Consider the following 22,389-nt stretch of genomic DNA (forward strand, 5'->3'; position numbering starts at 1 on the left):
TTGGGAGAACTTAAATCCATGTATTTGAGATTCAGCTGAACGCAGTAGATATTTCTAATCGTAATTTATTGATATTGCAAAAGACCTGGCACGAATGAAAGGAACAGTTGGAGTCGGAATTCTGGCAGTCGTGTTAAAAGCCTTTGAAACATGAGAGGCAAAGTTAGCTGACATCTTGCACTAGCTGTCAGCTATGCTTATTATTTCTTTTTAGCTTGTTTGTGGTTTTAAAGCAACAGTAAATTCCAGATGTCACTATAAGGTATATGCCTGGGCTTGTATTTGTGCAGTTTGGAAATGAGTTCATATTTATTTTCTTGAATTCAGATGATCTTATCAAGAACACCAGGTATTTAATGTGTTGTTCACTCATATATAGTGTTTGTATGGAGACCACTAAGTTTCCTGTTTTATTAATAACTGGATACGATCAATTAATACATATTTTATATTTTTTATTTGTTTTTCTTTTTAGGTCCATTTTCCAGACACAGAAAGAGCAGAATGGCTCAACAAGGTGAGGGCAGCAATTAGCACTGCTTCCCAAAAAATCCAAGGAGGAAGGGAATTCAAGATCTAAAAGACAGTAGGGAAGAATCTGGGAATAGGATGGTTTTGGCTTTCTGTGCTCTTTTTACAAGTTCCTAGTTGCTGATCCAGTCAGCCATGAGACAGAGCTGTGATAGATTACATCTGTTTTCACAAGGTTGAGATTGTGTGTGATTTTTGGAGAGTGACTTTAGGTGGCATTAGAATAATGACAGCTATAACTGTGTGGAAGTCATCACAGCTGTAAACACAGTTTTTTATGTTCTACTTTTCTGGGATGCTTTCCAGTTGCTGTAAGTTCCTGACCTACAATCTAAAAATAAATCAATTTTGCAGTTTTGATTTGTGTTTGTAATAATAATGTGAGATACTGATCTGTGTAGCTTGGATTTATTTAAGTGTGTTTCATTCAAAGATCAAAGAAGAACGCGAGTTCATTAGAAAATAGTAAATAAAGTGCATGTGCTTAACATTGAGCATGTGCAGGCTGCCTGTGAATACGTGTGATAAAAGAAGAAATTGCTTAATATCATTTTTTTTCCTTCTTATGAAGGACAGTAATGAACTGTCTACAAAATGGACATGTTCAAAACATTGTACAGTATTTATTAATATCTGCCTTCAAAAATACTTCTAGTTACTTCTGAAGCTGTTTTATAAGTAAGTTTCTTTTTATTTTTCTCTTTTTCTTAGACTGTAAAACAAATGTGGCCTTTTATTTGCCAATTTATTGAGAAACTCTTTCGGGAGACCATAGAACCAGCAGTAAGAGGAGCAAACAACCACCTCAGTACCTTCAGTTTCACGAAGATCGATATTGGTCATCAGGTCAGTTTCTGGTCAAATCTTTTTAAGAGGCTCTGCCTTAAGTACTGTTTTCATGTATCCTGTTTAAATCTGACTAGTTTTTGGTGCTTGATGAGCCTGATTCTGATTTCTGGTGTAACGTTAAAATAAAAATGTAGCTTTTTTTTAATCAGAGTTCAGATTTCATGCTGGTTTTTTTTTTTATTATTATTTTCCTGCTATCTCTACTGCAGAAGTCTGACTGAGAGCAGGGTGAAGTCTCAAAGTATAGCAGCATCTAGTTATGTGAAGAGCACATAGCAACATGATCTTAATACTGTTCATGTAATGCTTTAGATTAAATGAGCAGGGAACATTATCCTTTTCTTATCAGATGTTCCAAGTGCAATTACCTTGTTTTGTAACAGATGTACTTGACAGCATGTAATGTATGGAGTCCAGTGACAAGGCTTCTGGCTCGGCTTTTCACACTACTGCGTGTTACAGTTTCAGGGAACAGATAGATGTTCACCTGCTGTTCAATCCCATGAAGAAGGGATCGTAGTATATAACTCATGTGCCTGCAGGAGAGCCTGTTTGACCAGTCCAAGCTAAGAATAAGTTAGCACTAATTGCAATAAGTTGGGCACTACTTATTCTTACCTGCTTCAACCAATATTTTTATTTTTTGAGAAGATGAAAAGCACGCAAAGGGCTGTACCTGTTGTGTTCTCTGTGTGTGTGTGTGTGTGTATGGAGTTAGTGAATTATTGTTTTTTCTGACTAAATTATTCTAAGGAAAAGTAATTTTAATTGTAGTTCTGCCTGGACAAGAAAGTGGCACAATACTGTGACAGCGTAAGATGTGTCTAGTACAAAGAAATCAGATGTTTGCTAGAGAAGTTGAGGTAGAGGTTTGGTATAAAGCCTCTAGTAAACACTGAACTAGTAAACATTGAAATCTAGTGGTCTAAAGCAAGAGTAATTGCCTGAAGGGTTGTGATTGAGTGGATCCTTCTGATTGTCTTCAGCTAAACTGATAGAATTACTTCACACCTTCGATAGTGCTTATAGTAAATGTCTAACTTGGTATCTTCACACATAATTAGGTGTATATGCACCTTTATTTCTAACTTCAGAGTTTAATATTGCATATATCAGTAAGAAGATTCAGCTTCAGTTTTCTTTTTTTCAGCCTCTGAGGATAAATGGTGTAAAAGTGTACACTGAAAATGTGGACAAAAGGCAGATCATTTTGGATCTTCAGATCAGGTGATCTTTATTTTCATATTGCAACAGTGCCTATGCTTTAGAATATGTCTTGTTTATTTAAGTGGGCAGTTATGTTGGGGTGGAATGAGAAGAATTGCTTTGGTACACAAATGTTGTTACTTCTGATTGCAAGTGAACGGAGGAAGGAACTGCATGCTGTAAATGGCATTTAAATGAGGCAAATAGTATATCAACTATCTGTATGACTGCATCATTACATTAACATTGGTTAACTAAAAAAAAAAAAATTTCCAAATCTAAAGCATCATGTATGAGTTACTGCCTTTTTTTCTAATTCATTACAACTTTGCCAAAGGATTTGGTCTGTATGACTTGTCTTTTCTCAATTTCTTAGATTCTTTATAAACACAATATTAGATAATGATTGCTGCTTTAGAAACTTGTGGTCATGCCTCCAACTGTAGTAAATCTATGTATTATATAATGACAATTATAGGTTCATCAGGTTTCTTTGCCCTTTCATATAGGTTTATAAATAGACCTACCCTGTGCTTGCCAAAGACTTTCCTCAACAGTGTCTGCAGTTACAGGGTTTTTTGAAAGCATGCTCAGTGAACCCAGCAACGTTTCTGTAGTTAACAGTCATAGATAAGTATTATGGTGACTATTTTGGCTGCTTGTACCTTGTGGAAAGGCTGATTTGTCAGTCCATTGTAATCCTCCAGAAAGCAGCCTTCTGCATTTCTTGCTGCTTCCTCAGTAGTAACTGAAAAGATAATTAGGCATCTCAGCCTCTGTTTTCAAAGTCAGTTCCGAACTTTAAACTTGATTATTTTTAATTTTGAAATATTTTTCTAAATTCCAGCTGTGTTTAAGACTATAGGCTCCTTTGTCTAAGGTGGGCTTCAGAGGGTTAAGATCTAAATCGGTTACTGCATCCTGAGCTTCAGTTCTGGGAGGTTGATTACCTCTGTGAGCAAGGGCCAAAAAAATTCCAGGAATGTCTTATTTCCTAGACTTCAGTGAAATCTGCAGCCATATGTTACATGGCATGATGTTGGAACCTAGTTAGAAAAGTGATAACAGCTGGAGAAGAATTCAGTCTAACAGGCTGAACTAAATTCCTTGAAGTTGTTTAAATAACAAGCCTAACAGCCTGACATTGCTACCAACAGCACTGTCTTTCAGGCAGAAAACAGAAATTGAACTATGGGGTAACTATCATAGCTTCTAGCAATTGAGGCTAGAATGGAGAATTTTGCTACTGGCAGTAGACAAAAATAAAAATTGGTTTGGTAGACCTTTTAAAATAATGAGAGTAGTTCATAATACAGAATTACAGATCACTGTAATCTGGGAAATGTGTTTATGCTATTCTTAAGGCTTTTTCCTCTGGCAATTTCCTACTGGCTACAGTGATCACATAAAGTGTACTTGGCTTCTGATCTGATTCAGTACAGCTATTCTTGTATTCACACAAGTCTATCCTCATTAAACTGTAATCTATCCCTGTGGTCTGTACATTATGGGAGCCATAATCTTACTGGGGTACTATGATCTGAATGTATAGAACTTGCTGAGTAAATGAGTCTTCAAGTTGTATGTTAATGTTGCTGTGGAGTTCTATGCTGCTTTGACTGCTGACAGACCCAGATAAATATCTTAATGGATAAAGCCGTGTTTAACTTCATTGTAAGGTTGAAAGTTTTTGACATTGCATCCTTAAAGGCAGTTCTTACTCCGATTACTAATCATTTTATTGTGGATTGTCAAATGAATATATTGTTTCCCAGTCATCATTACACAAATAACTCTGTTACACAGTGCCAAGACTGAAGTTTCAATTGCAGGTTTGAGTTGGCCTTTCTGTAATACTGTTACATGAATTTATAACATATACTTATAGAGTTGGATGTGTGTGTGTGTGTATAAATAGCTGGCTAGTTAGATACAGATATAAAAAGAAATTACATCGTTTAAAATTGTGTATTAAAAATTATATACCTATTTTTGAACTGCATTCTTTCCAGACAAAGCAATGGTCATCTTCCTAAACCCATTATGTTGTTTTCTTCCAGTGCCCCAAACTTGTCATTTTGAGTAGTCTGAAATAAATTCCAACGTTGGGCATTACAAGAATGTTTTGCTGCTCTTGTGCTTTTCTTTTTTACTGTATTTGTTTGAAATCAGATAGCATCATCACACACACAGCACAGTAAACTGCAGGGGATCTGAATAACAGATATGAATGCAGACACTCTCTGCCTTGTGAGTGGTTCCATTTTCTTCATAATTTCCCAGAAATAATTTCTCTGTAATAAGATCAAACTTTTAAAAATGGCTGAACAGTTTTTGCTATACAGCTTAGGTCTCTTGGAAGTTAATACAATTCTGCACCTAGAATACCTTAAGTGACAATCTTGTATTGGTAGCTCCATCTTACTGCTATTAACGTTTGCCAGAAAGGAAATGATTTCAAACTTGGAGCTATATTTCTGCAAAGCTGTTTGACATATGGAGAGCCACCAACATCCAAGCCAGTTTATAACCTCTGCTTACATTATCTAAAAAGAACCCAGATGTTTCTGCTGGTAGGTTGTAAGATGAAAGTATCTGTTAACCAATTCACATTTCAGGATTGAAGTGCATCAGTTCTAGGATTTCTCAAGCAAGTGATATTGACTTTGTTTTTAGTATTACGAAACTGTTTGGGCTCCTAAGGATAAGCTTGGAAGAACGGAAAATACCTTTCTATTTTATCAACAGATATCTGATATAAAAATAAAAATTCATCTGTCCTTACTGCTTGAATGACTTGAGGAACTAATGGTAGTGCCAGATCATCGTTCTGTGTTTGAATTGAAGCTCAAAGGGAACAGAAAGTCTTGCAGTAACTCCAAAAGCAGCAGGAAGAAATTAAACATGCAGAAGCTTTGGTTTTACTGGCCAGCACGTGCAAAATTTTAAGCATTTGGGGTGCTCCCAAAATGAGGTTCAAGAACTCCTCAGGGAAGAACTTAAATTGTTTTTAATGTTATTTTCTAATTTGCTTCTATCCTTCCTTCCCCATCAGCAAAGTCTTGTCTCTTTTGGCTTAAGCCTTGCTCAGTGGATCATCCTACTAAGCATGCTCAGTTTATTGAATTTCTAAATATTGTCTGTTTTCACAAGTCTCTGGATAACTCAAAACAGCTTCCATTTGTAGCAAAACAACAACCTCAGCGTAGTGCTGCTTTTATCACGTTAGATAAAAGTGGACCTAGCTCCACATAATGTCATTGAGACTTGTATAACAGCTTTCGTAGAATTCCCAAAATTAATCATGTGTGTTTTGTCTTACGTATGTTTCTGGGGATGATGACATACATCTTTGTATCAATTTCTCGGTGTTTTGATAATAGTGTTGATGTTATGAGGTGGATAGAATGGCTTGGGTTGGAAGGGACCCCAAGGATCATATAGTTTTGTTGGGTTGTGCAGGACAGAACTAACTCTACTGCAGTTCGATTTACAAAAGTGAAATGTATTCCTTTATTGTTTTTCTTTCTTAGTTTTGTTGGAAATTGTGAAATTGATTTGGAAATCAAGAGATACTTCTGTAGAGCTGGTGTAAAAAGTATACAGGTGAAGTACAATTCTTCTTTATTTTGATATCCAGTTGTCACTGCACTGCAGTTTGTGGATGAAATAGTTTACAAGTTGCCAGAGAGAGCCACTAATTTTGTGATTTCGTTACTTACCTTTTTTTTGTTTTTTTTTCCAGAATTGAGTAATATTGATATTATGTAAAACTTCAGTACCATGACTGAGCTGAAAAGGGTACTTTGAGATACAGAATTGTTTTAAATCAGTACCATATTCTACGGGAAAAGAGAGAGAATGAAGCTAGTTCAAATGTACATTTGGTGTGTGGGTTCATAAGAGGAATCATTTATCTTAGCTTTAGGTATTACCTAATAATGTAGATCACAGAATAACTAAATTGCAAGGGCTGAAAGGGATCTCAAGCTCATTGAGTCCAACTCCCCTGCTAAAGCAGGTTCCCTGCAGTAGGTTGCACAGGTAGGCATCCAGATGGGTCTTGAGTATCTCCATAGAAGGAGACTCCACAGCCTCTCTGGACAGCCTGTACCTCTGCTCCATCACCTTTGTTGTAAAGAAGTTCTTTCACATGTTTGTATGGAACTTCCTGCGTTCAAGCTTTTGGCCATTGCTCCTTATCCTGGCCTCATCTATCAGCCTCCCATCTCCTTTTAGATTAATGAAGTGAATTTGTAAGTCCAAGCATTTAATGCATATGTACAATTTTATGGATTTGGATGAAGTTTTATACATAAATATAAATATATATATATATATATATGTAAAATATGAAATTCTTCCAAAATTGGGAACTTTATGAATTAGAACGGTGAGCATTGCCAGTGAGTAGATTATATTTAAACTTAAGCTGAATTCAATTCCTTTGTCTTTTTCTGTTTCTCTCTCCCAGATCCATGGTACTATGAGGGTTATCCTGGAACCACTAATTGGAGACATGCCCCTAATTGGAGCACTATCACTTTTTTTCCTTAGGAAACCTGTAAGTAGTATCTTCATTTCTAGTCTCTTCAGATGATAAACAACTTTAGTCAGTAGATAATGGAGCAAGAAATAAGCAGCAAAAGGAACAGATTTGGGAAATCACTTGGGAAATCACTTTGGTTGAAATTAGTTTCCCGTGGAAATGGTGGAACAAATTTTACTATTAGTAGAAGAAAACAAGATGAATAATAATTACCTTGGAATTATGAAATGTATATGTCAAAGCTGTCCACTTTCCTTACAAGCTTACAGTTAAAAGAAGAGCAATAGGTACCTTCTAGATGGTTTGTAAGAAAACATTGCTGCTGTTTCTCATGACAGTCTGCTAGGGAGTACGGTCTGTGTTAAAATTCCACTGCATATGTGCAGAATTGTAAAAACTATGAGGATGCTATTAACCACAGGTTAAAGTCAGAGTATGGAGATGATCTACTCTGATGATTGAAGTTTTTAACTTCGATTGTAGGTAGGCAATTTTCATTACATTTACCAGTGACCCAAGTGTGAGAACAGGTATAGTACAGATTGAGATGGAATTGGCATTTAAATTGGTCGTGACAGTAGCAGAGTGGGAGAAGATGTCACGTAATTCATTTGGAAGAAGTGCTGGGCTGAAGTTCCTGTCTGGGCAGGAAGAATAGCCAGAGCCTAAGCTGCCAGTGTCTTGCTGGTATGAAAATTGCATAGAAAGACTGGAATGTATAAACAAGAGGAGAGCTTGCAAGAAACTTTCAGTTTCAGGGATAGAACTTCAGCAGAGATACTGACCAGTTGTAGGGTACCCAAAGTAGGGAGAAGAGAGTTCACTATAAAAGACAGGCCAAAAGAATAGAAATTGTTTAGTTTAGAGAAAATCAAGAACGTTCTTGAAAAATGTCAAGAGCTGTTAAAGAAAGCATGTATGTAATGTGTTCTAGTTATATAGGGTAGACAGGATAACAAATTTCAGCAACGAAGATTCAGGCTGAATAAGGAGAATGAAGGAAAGCATGATTGGTAGCGCTTGGGAGTGACTTCAATAGGCTGCTTAAAAATAATCTGAATTTCTGATGTCTTTTAAGAACATATTGGACATACATCCATTAGGACTGACATAGGTATAGCTCTTCTAATTGAAACAGTTCTGACCTCCCTCAGCCTTCTGGCAGTGCTTTGCCCAGCGCAGCCCAGGATGCCATTGTGGCAAAGGCACATTGCTGGTTCATGTTCAACTTTGTGTCTGGGCAGCACAGGTCCTTTTCTGCCAGGCTGCTTTCTACCTGAGTGATCCCCAGTGGTGAGCACGGTGCTGTTCCTCCCCAGGCTCAGGATTTTGTACTGCTACTACCTTGTTGAACTTCATGAGATTCCTGTTAGTTTATTTCTCCAGCCTTTTGAGGTCCCTCTGGGAAGCAGCAAAACCCTCTGGTGTGTCAGCCACTCTCAGTTTTTTGTCATCAGCAAACTTGATGAGGGTATGCTCTGCCCTATCATCCAGATGTTAATGAAGATGTTACACAGGCTTGGACACAGTATTGATATCTCAGGTACACTACTAGCTAGTTACCAGCTTCTAAATAGACCGTGTCACTGATCACCACCCTCTGGGCTGTCTGTTCAGCCAGTTTTTATCCTCCCACACTGTCTGCCCTTATGTCAACAGCTTGAGTGTGAGGATCTTATGGAAGACAGTGTCAAAGGCCCTGCTGAACTCCAGGAGGACAACGTTCAATGCTTTCCCCTCATCCATCAGGCTGCTCAGTTTGTTGTAGCTTGTCATGTTGGTCAAGCATAACTTTTCCCTGGTGAATCCGTGCTGATTTCTCATGGTCATTTTTTTCTTCAAGTGCTTGGAAATGGGTTCCAGGACTAACTGTTCCATCCATACAACAATCTTGTTTTAGAGAAATAGAAAGGAGTATGTAATACATGTTATGTGCTTGCTGGCTCAAAGTTCCTTTGATGTTTTGTGTGTGAGGCAGTTTCAGTAATTTGAGCTTCAATATTGTTTTTAATAAGCATAGTAAGAGAGCAGGTGGGGGGCATCATGGAAATTCTTATAACATACAGGCTTTTTTAAAGAAATTAGTTGTTCCTATTTGTTACTCAGAAGTATATTTTGCATTGGAAGGTTTTATGTCTTGGATATTTTCTAATTACAATATAAAAAGAGTGATGTCAACTCGAGCAGATTCAGATTATGCCTGAATTTACATTACAGATATATGGGTTTAGGCACTTTGAAACAGTCTCAAATAGATTATCCTAGTTTCCTCATCACCATGGCTCTGAAAAGTTGATCTTATTTTCATGGTGTGGAGGCGTGGAAACATACTTGAATGAAGTCAGAAGATAGGCAATTATATTCTTTAGTGAAATCCCATTATTTTAATAGTTATTTTGCTCTGTCTTATGATATTGGTTTTGTTGACTTGGTGAAAAGGTAGGTTTGTGTGAGTGTTTATATATGGTGTAATAAAAAAAATCTAGTGTTGGTTGCTTCTTTCTTGTGGCTCATGTCATTATTCTAGCCCTTTGGTAAAAGGGAGGCACTTCATGCAGCACCGTTAAAAACATCGTTTCTCTTATTTGGAAAGGATTGGAGGAATAAGTTGAGATGAACCAAATTTGGATATCTGCACATTTCTATGAGTCTAAACATTGTCTGCTTAGTTTTATCTCCTTTTTATCCTCTGGCACAACAAGTAGGGGTTTAGGGCATCCGTTAACGTTCATGTTTAGACTAGCAAATTAAACAGGGCCATGAGAAGGATTGAATGTGAGAGCAGTCTGCACCATGTCGCCGTTAGCGTACTCACTGTTTTTATTTCTGGTCAGTGCTCTCCCAATCCATTTCCTGACTCAGTACTGAATGCTTAACTCGTACTACACCTAAGCTAGTAAACTGAAAATTTATCAAATGAAACAATAACATTTGTTATCAGGACCTCATGAGTCCCAGCGTGGGAAAGAGTTCCAGCGCGCTTCCGTCTTTAGTCCTAACCCTGTGCCAACTGATTAAGGGTCTGGTTCACTTAGTATGAGGAGAAAGGATGGGGAGTAGACTAAACTAGGAAAATCCAAGAAGTCAATACTCACACCCTAAACTGTTAATAAAATTATTTTTTACCCTGTTTTCATTTAAATGCTAAGATAGTGGTCAAGGTCCCAGCAAACTAAAGTGGGGATTGTCCCATTCCCCCCTCCCCCCAAAAAAATCTGTGAATCAAGTTATTCTGTAGTTTTATGTTATACACAGATCTCGAGGTTTTTTCCAAGCAGACTTATAGCAGTAAGCAAATTCTGTCACCTTACTAGAAAGCAAGTGGCTGCAGCCAATCAAGGCTTGACTTCACTTTTAGTTTTTTGTTAGGAGAGAAGAGGAATTAGTTGGCAATAGCAGTAGATTTTGTTCTCATATTTTCCAGTCTAAAGTAACGGGCAACAATTCCAGCTCTGTATCGTCTGCTTGCTGGCCTTAATGACTATATAAGGCAATGCTGCCCAAATTAATAGTTCTGAACATAGTTGTTTAATGAGTTTGCCAGTCTCATATTTCCGACTAATGCATGGAGTATAAAATGCTCCACGAGTTGCTACTTTGCACAGAGTTTTCAAAATACTGTATTTTCCTAGTGCAAAGAAGTAGAAGTTTCAACAGCTTATAAAGTATGTCAGAATTTCAAGAAATCTCAAGAGAGAGAAATGCATGCATTCTAATGTTTTGAAGTTGTCTTTTAAGTCAGAGCTTCAGTGCTGGATGGGTTAGCACTATGGAAATGGCCAAGATTTTAAGGTCTTTTATATGGCTTTTCATTATGGTCTTTTATACGGCTTTTCATTATGTTAACACAGCACACACTGACCATTCATTCTGCTTCTCAAATGCAGTTATCTTTCAGTTTCATAACAAAACATATCACATAGTTAATTATTTTGATTTTTGGCTCATTTGCAGAAATGGCTTACAGTGTTGTACTGTGATTGGTAATATTCAAAAGCTTATTTAGTGGCATGTTTGTTATTGAAAACCTGTCCTAAGTCAGCCTCCTTCACTTAAAAAAAGGTAAACCAAAACCTGCCCACCTCCAAAAAGCAAAATTGACAACATTGTTGTTCTGAATAAACAAGGGCTGGAATGTAGAATGGAATTCCTCTATAGCTCTTACTTCTGTATTCTCTCTGTGCTTGCCACTTGCTGACTTGGGCTCTGGTCACTGAGTCGGTGTGTCAGGATTAGTGTGAGAGTATGAAACAGAGAGCTGATAGAAGGATGGAAAAAATAGAAATCAGAGGGAATTGGCTTGAATTTTAACTTTGAGTAGCTGACTCTAAGAAGATTTTTACAGGATCAGTCATGAAACTTCTTTTGGCCACTTTCACTCAAATTTGCCTGCTCTCCTCCCTGCCAAACTACACCTCTTATTCGTGTAATTATTGTCTTGCTTTAATCTTTAGACAGATAAAACTGAAAAACCTAGTACTGACAAACAGATCCTGTGCAAAGAAATCCTTCTGTTTCCTATAACAATGATGAAAAATGACATTATTTCCACTTTCTATTACATTGTATGGTCTAGCCTTGCTTGAGATTTATTATGCGTGAGTAAGTTTGCTGGGGAAATGCTCTGGAGAATGTTATTTATGAAATTATTAAAACAAACTTATTCCTGGATGACCATTCACAAATAACAGAAGAGGGCACATTAGTCCCCATCTCATAGTAGATTTCTTAGAAGCAGCACAGCTTACCACTGGAGTTGCAGTCTTGGGCTCAACAGTGGAGCTCAAATTTGTCCTGCGGAAATCTTACACTTCTTAACTTGATTAGCAGGAAGTTGTTCATCAGCATTTGAAAACTTACTTTGTGGTTTTTCTTCCGAGCTTACTTACAGCCAAATGAAGCCCCAACATTGGCAATGTTTAGAGGTTGCCTTTTGTGCAGCTATGGACTTCTGTAATGCACTGTATATTCTGCAATACCAGTACGTTTGTTTCACTTTATAAAGCATCTACAGTTTTGAAAACACTGAGTACACATAAGTACACTCAGCAGTTTTTGGCCTGTGTTTTCTTATGGGCTGCAGGTGTGTGTATTGATTCTTTTAACTCTTTAACTGTAACACAAAGGAAATGAAGGAATGGATTAAGAATATCACAAAAGAAATGTATTTCGGAGCAGAATTCAAAGCAACACTCAGTCTCTCTTGCATGTCATGCAGCCGCTATAAGTCCATGGTTGAACCAATCAAAAAATAAACTAAGCTGTGCTTATCTGTGTACAGAAGAAAAAAGCTAAGTTAAAATTAAAAAGTTAACTTGTTAAAATGTTTTATATTTCTATTTCTTCAGTGGTGTGTTTTAAAGGATCTCTACTTTACAGATGTAGGTTTTTTTCCTATTGCACATAATAAGTGAAAGTGTAAGTCACATATTTACAACACTGTTTCTTGCATTTTAACAAAAGCTGCATAAATCAGTCATGTCATATCTGCCTGGTTCACACGTATGCCTCAATTTTTTATCTTTGTTAAAATCTCATCTTCCCAGACTATTGATCTTCACTTGATTTTAGGGAGCGTTCTATTATGGTTTTAAAAACCTATGAACCTCAGAACTGTTCTTCTGTACTATTTAACCATCCTGGGATTTGTCCTGTGTTGCATGTAACTAATATAGGGATTAATTATAGGAACTTGTTAGTGCAGTTGCAGGTTGATGTCAAGCTTTATGTGATCGCTGTAACATCTGCATGGCTATTTTTGTGCCTGTGAGTTTCAATAATACCTGTTTATTTATTTGCATTGTTTTGCTTTGTCAGCACTAAGAATCGCACCTTGCACATCAGGCACTCTTGAACTCCTTCACTGTCCATTGAAATAGGAAAGGTAGCTTTTTTTTTTCCCCCCGGTTCCTTTTACTGTTGCTTTTCCAGATGATCAATAAGCATTACATGTAACCACTCCTTCTCTTAAATGTAGAAAATATCTGAAAGCTCATCATTTTTGTTCTGAAAGCTCTCTGAAATGGGTTTTGGAAGCTTTCCACTTCTCACGGTGCTTCTGCTACTATGCTAGTAGATGAATTCCAAAGCTTGTGGTTCTGAGGAGTTCCCTGCCTTGCCTCAAGTCTCAAATACTGTAAATAGAGGATGTAGGGAAGGAGAATAAAGGAAATTACAATTGATATTTGGAACTTGGAGCTTACGATAGGGGTTTCTCCCGGATAACATGATTATTTGTGATGTCTGATCTTGGTTGAATGTTTGATTAATAAATTCCAAAATTATATGATCCTTTGAAGAGACCTTAAGTCAGCTAGGGTTAACGCAAAAACACTTCTGATCACTGGGGCTTCTTAAAACACAAAATATGTAGGGTACTTTTAAAACAGCTCCCAGCTCTGAAGCAGAGTTGATTGAGTAGTGAAGTGTTTGGGGTCCATGCTCCCTTGCAGGTAGGGAGAGGAGAAGCTGTGAGATCACTGCCCTGGCTGTGCAGCTGCTGGCTCTTTCTCTCTTGGTGCTGCCCCAATGAGCAGGTTCAGCTGCCCCTGGGAGAGGTAGCTTTGCAGTGGATGGTGCCCTGGGGCCCAACATGGAGAACCTGGCTGCCTTCGTTTCCTTCATTTTCCCTGCCTGCTGTGGGCAGCTGCACTGCGAGCTCATCGCATAAGAAGTCCTTGGTGTGTGTTAGTAGTTCCAAGCTTTTAACTGCAAGTTCAACCTCCTATATGTGCCTCCTTGGAGCACATCTCCCTGTCTGCTGTTACTGCTGGCTCAGGGTGTGAACCAGTAGGCCTGGAAAAGCAGCCCACTAGCACAAACCTTGAGCCAAGTCAGAATTTAAATGTAGACATGTTCTGTTATTGGAATACCAGTTGCAATAACAGAGTCATTGAACACTGTGAGCACATGTACACCAAATCAATTTATTGGACAGATTTTGGACAGTCACTGGTTCTCACATAAAGATTTTATATTCCTTTACCTTTCTTTTAATTAGTATAATAAAACATGTACAGGAATAAGGATTTGTGTCTGGGTATGAGTGCCTTTCAGTACAGAGTTTAGATAAGACGAATTTCTTCACTCTTTAGGAAGAAACAAATTTTTTTCCCACTGCTGTCAGCTGAGAAGGAATTGAAAGAACTTTGAGTAATATGGCACTTTCTCATTAACTGGAAACTATAAATGAGCGTGTGAAATCCTGCCCTGGGGCGGTTTGCTGCCTGCTAACAGCCTCTGTTTGCAAGGCATCTCACCTGGAGGCTACCATGAGCTATGGAAGGACGCTGCGCTGTTTCTGGCCACAGGCAGAGTTTCACTGGATGACAAACTGAATGATGCCTTCACAGTGCTGCTGCCTTCATGGTTCTGCTGTAAGGAACCAGCTGGCACTCCTTGAAGTTAGCTAAACCAAGATAATTATGCATTGCTTGAGGTGGTGGCAGAGAAGGGAATGGTATTGCTCAGCTATTTTGGACACTCAACAGGCTGAAAGTTTTTTTGTTCAGTATTCTGTTTTTGTTTTAGCGTGGTGTTTTCTGTATTCAGAATTTCAAAAAGTGATTTGTTAAGTGGCAATCCTTTTCTTGCTCCCTTTTCTCCATAGGGTATTTTAGGCTGGTGATGATGCTTTAGGTTACTATCAGAGCCATAAGTTTTAAGAATTATTTTTCTTTCCCTGCAAGTTATGGTATTCAAATGCAGTTGCAGAGCATTTTACTGCAGTAAGCTTGATGGCTTTCTTCTCTCTCTGATGAACGTTTTTGTTGTCAGTGCTGATCTCTGTAGTACTGCAGATATTGCCTGAATTTGGTGTTACCTTTTGGAAAACTCATCTTTTCCTACATTAATGAATTTGTGTATTATGTTGGAGTGCAATTTTGTATGGAAGCCAAAAGTTCAACTTAAAACAACCATTTTGAGAGGAAATAATATGAAGGGGAAAAAAAAACAAAAAAGCATCTGTCCCTAATAGCTGCAGATTAAGATCAGAAAGTTTTTCTTTCTATAGTGATGTTAGGTATGTTTCCAATTAGTGCTGGTCTCTTCAGGTAGAACTGGAAGGAAGGCACAGCACTGGGCAAATTTAGCAAGCCTTGTCCACAAAGACGATTTATCTTCAAAGCTCAAACAGTTAAAGCATGATTTCTGCCAGGAGTTTGAAAGCTTATATCCCTTCCAAAACATTTCATGGCTTAAGATTTATTTGCAAAGCTCTTCTAGTAATCCTGTAAAGTGCTTAACCTCAGTAATGTTTTTGACTTTCTTAGTTTCAACTTTGAATGGAAAAGGATTTATCTTTAACATTTTGAAAGTTAACCTTTTTCATACTTATTCCTGTACAGTAAGAGGATGAATAGGCATTTCTTATTGACACTAACTGCATTTCTTCTCTAAATGACCACCATTATTAGCAATATATTTGTTAAGTTTCTTTCCGTGCTTAGTTTTTACATGCTTTATGTTTTGATGGGGTTTTCAGACTAATGACAATGAATTCGTAGCATTGTTTTTGAGAACTGTGTAAAAATCAAAGTATTGATAGTGAGATTGTTCCACAGGACAATATGTGTTCCGTATATTGCATTTAGTTATATTAAATGAAGGTCATTCCACTCTCAGTCTCTCTCCTGAATACACAGAGATGCAGGAGTGTAGTGAGTGTAAAAGGAAGCAAGGAAGCTAAGATGATCTTGCAGCGGTTTTCTAAAGGGCTACCAATGGGCAAGTACTGAACATTAAGCATCTGTTCAAGTCTGTTTATCGATCCTTCTCATTAACATTGCCTGGACGCTAATATTATTGCCTGCATGGTACCCAGTTTATTTTCTCTTATAGTAGGTTTACAAAATAGTTGCAGCTGGCAGGCACATTTTCTTCCTAATTATCAGTTGCAGATAGTGGTTCATAGCTAAGTGGTTTGTAGGTAACATTGTTGACGTAGTTGGCCACCATTAAAAAACTACATTAAGTAACTACTTAAGTATTGCTACTTACGTATGTAAATTTATTATATGTTATCTTTAGTCTAAGATACTTTAGTCTAAGTATTCACAAAGGAAATTACTAATTAAACTATAAACAGACCCTTTATAGTGAACGGTATGTACTAGTTTTTGAATAGAAAATAAGTGTAGGTGATTCTTTTTGTTGGTTTGTGGAAAGATGCAGCACAGTTCTTGAAGAAGGTCTGTCTTCTTCCACACTCACCATTATTAGTTTCTCAACTGAGGAATCTCTGAATCCTTCTAACATTTTTTCATGCAATCACAGAACAATTTGGGTTGGAAGGGACATCTCCCACTAGATCCAACTGCCTAGGGCCTCATCCAGTCTGATCTTGAACACCTCCAGGGATAGGGCATCCAGGCATCCACAGTTTCTCTGGGCAACCTGTTCCAGTGCCTCACCACCCTCATTAGCAAATAATTTTTTCTTTATATCTAATCTAAATCTACACTCTTTTAGTTTAAAACCATTGCCCCCTGTCCAGTCATGATACTCCCTGGTGAAGAGTCTTTCCCCATTGTTTCTGGAGGCCCTGTTTTGGTACTGGAGGGCCACTATAATTTGGTCTCTCTGGAGCCTTCTCTTCTCCAGGCAGTATTGAGCTTATGTGGCAAATAAGTTTTTTGGTAGTTTTGGTAAGTTTCGGTAGCAGGTGGCCTATGTGAGCAGAGCCCAGCACAGCTCCACGTCATATCAGAGCCAGCTCCAGCTCCCTTAAAGGGACCCACTGCTGGCAGAGCTGAGCCATGAGCAACGTGTGCATTGTGTATTTGTGCGTGGGGAAGGATGGATTATAGGACGGTGCGTTGTTTTGCTCATACTGTTTTAAAAGCCATCACTAAAATTATTTTGAATGGAATAGGTTTGGTTTTGTGTTTAAAAAAAAGCACCTCCTGGAATGTTATGATTAATACTAAACTTCTCAGAAGTTGTTACCATCACATTAATTTCCTCAGTACTATTAATTCTAAGTTGCTTTTCTTGTTTCTCTTTTTTTGTTTGTTTTCTCTTTCTCTGTAATTCACAGCTTTTAGAAATAAACTGGACTGGACTGACCAATCTTCTCGATGTTCCAGGGCTGAAGTGAGTATATGTAAAGCAGTATTTGATAGTCAATCTCTTCCCCAACAACAGCCCCCATAAAACCCAGAATAAGACCCACCTAATCACTTTAGGTTAAATGACTCTGTGCATTTGTCTCTTTATTTTGAATTAAGTGAAATTACTCAACGTGGAGAAGGTAGTGATTATATGTGTAAGTACATCAAAAGTATAACTACATCTTGCTAAAATAATATAAACTTTCTAATCTAAAAATAATAAACTTTCCAATCTTTTTGAGTGCTTCCTTTTAGAGCTTTCAGTTTATAATGTGAAGATTGGATGGAGTAGCAAAAACATTAACCATGTGTTGGAGAAAACACATGGCTTATTTAGAGCTCTTAGGAATAGTAAATGATAAAAACACAAAGGAAAAAGCAGAAGTATGAGAGGAAAATAAATTGTTTCGTATCACTGCCATTCTGAAAAGATTAAATCCATGAAGACATTAGTACTTATCAAAATTATAATAGTTAGCCAGGGGCTTTTTAGTATTGAGACAGTGGCTAAGAGGATAATAAGTGGATCTGATACACAGGTTTTGTGACTAGCTCTTTTATTTGAACCCCCACACTCAAGGCTGAGCTGATTCCGGATTTATTTTTCTTATCTAAAACCAAGAGTTTGAATTTAGATATTAAATTAATCCCTCAGTGCTCGTTGCACGCCTGGAACGATTTCTGCTTTGCTCAGACATGAAGCCATTGCATGGAATCCCAGTTAAACATCTTGAAATTAGAAGTTGCATTAATTAGGCTAATGGTTGCAGGAATTGCTCATGTTTTAAGCCTGTTTAAGACAGCCTCCAAGGAAAAAGGTTCTCTTGATGAGTGAGAAAATATCTTCCAAAATACAGGTCCTGAGTAATGATTTGCTCTTCTGAGATAAGACTAATCTACATTTAGTACTTCAACTTATGAGTCTCCTGAGGTACATATCATGCTACTTATTTGCCTGACAGGAAATGTGAAAACCTGAAATGTAAATGAAGTCTCATTAAGTATCTCAAGTTTATGGTCTCCAGAGCAACGAGGCTTGGTGTATAATGGTGCTGGCTAGATGTGGTATGGTTTCTATAGTAACTGTATCTGAGATGACTCATGCTCTGCCTCTCCTGTAGATTTCTTCAGTGCTGTATTTGCTTTTCTTATCTGTATAGATGGATTGTATGTTTTGGTTTGACAGCCTGGCATATTGCTGTTGTTACAAACAGCAATGAACAAGAGATTGCTGTTGCCACAGATACATTTTTCATCCCATGGCTGTTGGGTGCACGTTACTTATTTGTATTCTGCAGATGTCTTAATACTACTAAGTGAATTTCTGCATTTGCTACTGGAAGTTGGTGTCAGCTGTTAACAACTTCCATTATTCTTTCTATGTGACTCCACAAGGGAAAGGACACACAAGTAATTCATATTCTATCATTAATATTGCTCACAGAAGAGTGGAATTAAAATCTCAGTATGAGGGAGGTAGCGTGACTGCTCAAGTGCTGTCAGAAGGGGATGTGGGTCACAGGAAAATGAAGTCTGTTGTGGTTGGTTGAGATGCAGTAAAAATACTTTGTGCAATCAGAGAGGTGCTATATCTACAGTATGATAGAAGATGATTGAGGAAAAAAATTCATAGCTGCTTGTTCTCTTAATAAAAATTAGGGAAAGCTAAATAGAGTGCAGTTATGTTTTGTTAACTGCTAGTTATTTTTCTGCAATGAAACTGAGCTTTTGAAGACATTTTTTGTAATAAACTGTGCAAAGCACTTCCCATTTCTCTCATTTTCATGAGCTAAAAAAATAATTGTACCAAGGGTCAGTGACCAAAACACTTTAAGACTGCATTATCAACAGTTTTCTCATTGCTGTAAGGATTTAAATGTGTACTATTGTGGCTATAGCTTGATCAGTGATTTGCCTCTGTTCTCCATAGGTTAAACTTTCAAGTAATGAAATTAAAAAAAAAAAAAAGAAGTTGTATTTACTTTGTATTCATAGCGAATAGTTTTCATCTGGGAGCATCCATGCTGGAAGGTGTCACATTGTTTAAGCTTACGGGATCACCACGCTTTTAAAGACCGAGTATCTACTACCTGATATGAATCCAGTTTCTCTTTCTAAAATTCAATGAAATTCCATGAATGCCAGTTCATTTTTCACGTTCATTTCTGTGATGTTTTAGCAAAATGCAAGTGGTGGCACTCGTAAGTTGAAAACTTGATATTTAGCAAAACGGAGCTGGGAAAGTTTGAAAAGCACCCATGTGTTACTGTGATAACTGAAGAGAGCTACCTAATTGGAAAACGTGATTATCTTGTGGTAGTGGTTATTTTAAGAATTACTGAAACTATAAATATGTATGGTTTAACATTCCTGTAGATGGAAGATCTTCATAAATGTGACTGTTTTCCCTCATTAAAAGGTTAGCCAAACGAGATAATACCTCTTCCAAAAGACCTTGGTACTGGCAGTTGTATCAGTAGCATAGGTTTGCTGTATTTTTTTTTTCCAAAGTCAGCAGTAATATCACATTTAGAGGGCAGCAGCATGCTTTCTTCCAGACTGGAAGTAATAAACATAGCAAATGTTCTACAGTTTAGCACATAGAGCTCAGCTGGTAAGTATTTCAGGTTAACTGGTAATACTCCACCCATTACAGTTCAGTCTGTAATCACAGGTTCCTCTTGTTGTCTCACCATTTTACATTTATTTTATTGGAACCTAGAAACCTCTCATTACTGGTTAAAATTAGGATGTTGGGGGAAGTGCTTTACAGAGAGTGGTGAGGTGCTGGCACAGCTGCCCAGAGAGGTTGTGGATGCTCCATCCCTGGAATGAGCAAGACCAGCTTGGATGGGGCCCTGGGCAGCCTGGTCTAGTGCCAGGTCTGGAGGTTGGTGGCCCTGCCTGTGGCAGAGGACTGGGACTTGATCATCCTTGGGGTCCCTTCCAACTCAAGCAGTTCCATGATTCCATGAAAATTGCTCCAAATGTTCATTTCATCTTTACATAGAAATTTCACCTAGCACATCTCAACTCCTTTATTTAGCTGGCAGCCGATCACTGGCTGAGATAAATTCTCACTTAGGAGTTTGAAGAGTTGCATTCATATCTAAGTCTCAGTAAAGTATTTCAGTGAAAGAGATTCATGCAGGTGGGTCCTTTGCTTGTTCACCCTTCTGAACTAGAGACCAGGTTGCTGTGTACAAGTGCAGCTTGGCAAGTTTATAATCCTTACTTGTCCCAACACCTCCTAGTGGGTGCATTTGTGGTGAAAGAGGGCAGCCAAAGGATGCAGGCTGTTCAGGTTGTTAATCTCTATCATGGAAGATCACTATGGATTTGAAATGGGCAGGCTGTATTTAATGTGTTAATTCTGTTACATATCTCTACCATAATATGTTTATTGCTCATGAGTAAATTTTCTTCCCAAATGGAAAATGTAATATATATTACATTTATAACATAAATTTATAATACATGTTGTATAAATATGCTAGCTGCTGAGTCAGCACCACTCCCAACTGCGGATTCAGCATTAGAAAAAAAGATTACATGCAAGTATTTAATGTGAAGAATGCATGTGATAATCAAACATATTGCCTGCATCATAATTTCATAAAGATTGTAAAAGGAGAATCTTACAGATTAAGTGTGTGTAGCTGCAGAAATCATGCGTCCCCACATCAGCTCTCCCAGCTTCAGTGTGTCTGCAGATCACAATACCTCCTCAATACCTTTTTTTGTTGTTTTGTCTGGGCATCCCTCTAAAGCCGCTGGCCCTGCACAAGTTCCTGGTATGCAGTGCCGATCCCGTTCTGCCTCCTGGCAGTTTTGGCACTACACTGAGCCACTGGTGTTTGCTGTGTAGTTCAGACCCAAACTGGGTGCACTCTTAGCTAAGGAAGCCTTTTCTAATTGGGGATCTGAGTTTTTAAATGATTCATTACCGCTGTGTTTGTGCTGCCACTCCCTTTTTTACCAGCACAAAACCTGTTCTGCCTCCCTAGGCTATGTTTTATTTGTCCACAAAGCATGCTTTCTTTGTGTTGCTGTTCAAATGACAGCCCTAGCTCCAGAGAACAACTTCTTTTGTAACAATACAACAGCGGGTAGCCAAACTTTCAGGGACAGTTATTACCAAAATGTGAAAGTAGATTAACAGTTAACATCTGCTTGGTTCTGTGCAACCCTGACAAGAAAACTTATGCAATAGCCCTTCATTCTGGGTGCTTTGGAAGGGGGATGGGACCTTCGGAGAACTGTATGTTCGTGTCTTCGGTTTCTGCTATTCCGTATCGGCTGCCTCCACCTGGTGGCTGATTTGGGAGGAATCCTTCAGTTAAAAAAATAAAAATGTTTAAAGGTCAGATTTTACTTCTGCCCCCCAAAAGGACAAATATTTGTCCATGTAGGGAATTGCTAATCAGCAAAAGAGATAAAAGGTAGCTGATAAAAGTTGCTGTACTATGAGGACATAGGAATTTTTTTCTATTCTGCCCTGATTTCCTTCAAGTGCTGGTTATCTATTCTAAAAGTGACAAAACCCACTCTTAGCTTCTAGATGTGACTGAAAAAAAAAACATTAGTACTTAGGCTTATTTCAGTATGTTTTTGAAGTTTATAAAAAAAGAAAAGGGTTTTGGATGTGATTGTCTGCTAAGTTTCATGCTTGAGCAGCATTAGTGTGACATGTTTAATTCTCATGTAGTAACTGAGGATTATTTTCTCTAACAGTGGCTTATCAGACACGATAATATTGGATATAATATCCAACTACCTGGTCCTTCCAAACAGAATTACAGTCCCCCTTGTCAGCGAAGTGCAGATTGCTCAGCTGCGGTTTCCTATACCAAAGGTAAACATGTTTCTGTTAGTAGTAATAATTAAGCATTTATTTTCTTCTGCAGTAATAATTGTCTGAGCTATTTGCATCTGTAGGAATTTCAAAATATAGCTATTGTGATTATACAAGTTACCTCGACTCTCATTATTTAAATGACACCATTTATGAACTTTTTAGGGAGTTTGATAATAAAAACCAGAAAGGATTTTTTTGTTTTGCTCTATCTTTTACATATTACCTGTAAAGCATAGTTCTAGTTCAACTGTATAGATTAAAAATGAAGTAGTGTATGTTTTTTA

The 22,389-nt window shown here is 37.7% G+C and overlaps 1 protein-coding gene across 2 annotated transcripts in view; it reads left to right on the plus strand.

Moving 5' to 3' along the window:
• Positions 1–22,389, plus strand: part of ESYT2 (extended synaptotagmin 2) — a 67,051-nt gene that overhangs the window by 24,022 nt on the left and 20,640 nt on the right. For both annotated transcript variants that reach the window (XM_042816960.1, XM_042816961.1), the window contains exons 2-8: positions 476–517; positions 1,243–1,377; positions 2,531–2,607; positions 6,120–6,192; positions 7,061–7,150; positions 17,175–17,230; positions 21,982–22,102. In XM_042816960.1, the coding sequence (XP_042672894.1) occupies positions 476–517; positions 1,243–1,377; positions 2,531–2,607; positions 6,120–6,192; positions 7,061–7,150; positions 17,175–17,230; positions 21,982–22,102 (594 nt within the window). The remainder of the gene's footprint in view (positions 1–475; positions 518–1,242; positions 1,378–2,530; positions 2,608–6,119; positions 6,193–7,060; positions 7,151–17,174; positions 17,231–21,981; positions 22,103–22,389) is intronic.

Source organism: Centrocercus urophasianus, unplaced genomic scaffold, assembly GCF_019232065.1.
Source record: "Centrocercus urophasianus isolate 14NV4802_14NV808 unplaced genomic scaffold, USGS_Curo_1.0 seq_16, whole genome shotgun sequence".
NCBI classification, from domain to species: Eukaryota; Metazoa; Chordata; class Aves; order Galliformes; family Phasianidae; genus Centrocercus; species Centrocercus urophasianus.